This window comes from Epinephelus moara, chromosome 23, assembly GCF_006386435.1.
Source record: "Epinephelus moara isolate mb chromosome 23, YSFRI_EMoa_1.0, whole genome shotgun sequence".
Classification (NCBI taxonomy): domain Eukaryota; kingdom Metazoa; phylum Chordata; class Actinopteri; order Perciformes; family Serranidae; genus Epinephelus; species Epinephelus moara.
In genome coordinates, this window is record NC_065528.1 from 32,826,843 (window position 1) to 32,829,695 (window position 2,853).

Consider the following 2,853-nt stretch of genomic DNA (forward strand, 5'->3'; position numbering starts at 1 on the left):
GAGGACTCTAAAACTTCACCTGAGCCTCCCTCGGCATATGGGTGAGTAGATAATGGCTGAATTTTCATTTTTGGGTGCACTATCCCTTTAATACAACACAGTTCAAGAATGATGCAGTTCCAATTTAATTATTTTTGCATACTGACAACATTCTTGATTTCGTCGTCTCTGAAATGAAGCCAGGCTAACTGTTTCTATTTGCTTCCAGTCTTTGAGCTAAGCTACGCTAACCAGCTGCTGCATGTAGCTGCATGTTCACTGCACAAACATGAGAGTGGTGTCAATCTGATCGTCTACGTCTCCGCCAGATAATGAATAAGTGTGTTTCCCCAAATATTTAAACTGTTCCTTTAAAGCTTCGCTGGATGGAGGGCTGCTGTTACCGACATATAACGTGAGCAACATGATACCGATGTGCATCATGACGAGGGGTCGGGAACCAAAACCTGGTTCCAAATTAGATCTGAATCCTGTGATGCACATTCACGGTGACATCAGTGGACGCGATCCATTCTTTGTGAATTTACCCGTCAGTTGACTTCAGAAATCAGCAACTGCAGCTAATGATCATTTTAACTTTGTATTAATCAGATTATTTTCTCAGTTATTCATATGGTCTATAAACTGTCAAAAGAAAAGTAAAAAATCCAAATTTTGCTGAGCGTGAAGTGAAGTTTTCATGTTTTTTGGGGGGGGTTCAACCAACCGTCCAAAAGTCGAAAATATTCCACTTAGAAATAATATAAAACAGAAAAACACTGGAGCGGCTACAAGTACAAAATGTTTCTTCTTCTCTGGAAGAATTAACGCTGGAAATTGCAGATCAGTTAAAAAAAGGTTACCAAATTGTGATCTGCTGATCAGAAGAGGTGTAGGACAGTAAAACATGTGTGTCATGAATCAGTTAACAGGAAGTGAGGACCAGAAACCGTCAGTGACACAAACAAACCTCCAGAGCACGAGTCTGAAACCATCGGACACTCTTCATCTCCTCAGTCACATCATTCGTGTACGAAACACCTCCACGTCACTGGGCGACCAGTTTATGAACCAGTGTCAACTGTCCGTCCCGCCCTTCGTCTCCTCCTCAGCGCCGCCTGGACGCCACGCTGCAGTGTTCCCGCTTTTATTTTGAAAGTTCCAAAACAAACAAACAAACAACAGGAAGTTCCCCTCACTACGTCTGGTTTAATGTTTTTCCACTCGCAGGTTTCTAACTCCTAATTATGAGTCACGTTTCCTCCACCTGGTGACGGCAGGAAGCGATCCATCCGTCCCTTCGTCCCGCCCCTTCATTCTGTCCCGTCTCGCCGTCCGGTCGGACGCTCACGTGTTGAGTCATCGTAGTTCTGATCCAGTTTGTTTTGTCGTCTCCCAGGCAACAGACAAAAAGAAAAGAGAGCCGTCTGTCTGACCCTGACCTCTGACCCCAGTGTGTCTCTCCTCCCTCAGCAGGGGGGGAGCAGTGTGTGTTCAGGTCAGGGCTTTGTCTGTCCCCGCTTCAGGACTCGTCCCCCGTTTGGACCGCTGTCCCTTCCGATCGTCTCTCTCTCTCACGCTTGTTCATTCGCTCTCTTGCTCGCTCGTTCAGCCCGGACCCAGAACTCCGATCAGCGTCTCCTGGAGGACAGAGCAGACATTACTGTAGACGTGATGGACAACAGGGACACCAGGACACTGTCCACCACCTCCAGAGGGGACACCTGTCTCTGTAGATCCACCTGCAGGACTCTGTCGGCTGTACAGAGTACCTGAGCAGGTAGAGTACAGAGTACCTGAGCAGGTAGAGGACAGAGTACCTGAGCAGGTAGAGTACAGAGTACCTGAGCAGGTACTGTGGTGTCAGGTGGTGTTTTACACAACTGAATGCTTTTATTCACATGATGTATCAGATGAAGGACTCTTGGTGTCATCATTTTTAAAATTAGCCCAACTCTTTCTGGCTAATCCAAAAATTACGTATGTTACAAATCCTTTTCCCACATCCATCTAGGTAGAGAGAGACAAAAGACATGAAGTCAAAGACGACACATTTCCTCAGTATTTTAATGAAGATTCTTTATTTCAATCTTTTACAGTTTCAAAATAACAAAAACTAAAAAGGGTCTGAAGCCAAAGTTTGGCCCCCTGCATGGTCAGTGCTCAGCAGCGCCCCCTTCTTCTTGTATCCAGCTCAGAGTCTTTCAGTTCTTGTTTGGAGGATTTCTTCTTGGGCCGTCTTCATGCTCTGCTCTTTGAGCTCTATCCACAGATGTTTAATGATGTTTAGATCAGGGAGCTGTGAGGGGCGTGGCCAAACCTTCTGCTGGCTCCTCTTGAAGTCGTCCATCCACCCCCGTCTGTAACAGGTGGACAGGTGTCCCTTTGTGTCCACAGGACTTGTTTCCAAAAAGCATCAGGCTTGTCTCGATGTTCCTTCACAAACGTGTGAGTCTGAATTTAGTGGTGAGGACACAGGACAGGTTTTCTTCTGATGACTCTTTCATGAAGGTCATACCTGTCCAGGTGTGTCTGTACAGTACAACAGTGCACCACCACTCTTCCTTTCTAACAATCCTACGAACAGCTCTCAGAAAGTTTTCAGCTTGACCTCCACAGTTCCTGTTAACTGCCATTTCTTAAAGGGATAGTGCACCCAAAAATGAAAATTCAGCCATTATCTACTCACCCATATGCCGAGGGAGGCTCAGGTGAAGTTTTAGAGTCCTCACATCACTTGCAGAGATCCAAGGGGAGAGGAGGTAGCAACACAACTCCACCTAATGGAGGCTGACGGCGCCCCAGATTCAAACGTCCAAAAACACATAATTGAAACCACAAAATATCTCCATACTGCTCGTCCATAGTGATCCA

At 46.0% G+C, this 2,853-nt stretch overlaps 1 protein-coding gene across 6 annotated transcripts in view; it reads right to left on the reverse strand.

Moving 5' to 3' along the window:
* Positions 1–36: 36 nt before the first annotated feature.
* upf2 (UPF2 regulator of nonsense mediated mRNA decay) overlaps positions 37–2,853 on the reverse strand; it is a 24,091-nt gene continuing 21,274 nt past the window's right edge. For 3 of the 6 annotated variants that reach the window (XM_050036150.1, XM_050036149.1, XM_050036152.1), the window contains exon 21: positions 2,044–2,415. In XM_050036150.1, the coding sequence (XP_049892107.1) occupies positions 2,271–2,415 (145 nt within the window). In that variant the 3' untranslated portion in view covers positions 2,044–2,270. Of the gene's footprint in view, positions 1,621–2,043; positions 2,434–2,853 lie in introns of those variants that run through there. The other 3 variants (XM_050036155.1, XM_050036154.1, XM_050036153.1) reach the window with 3 other exon arrangements.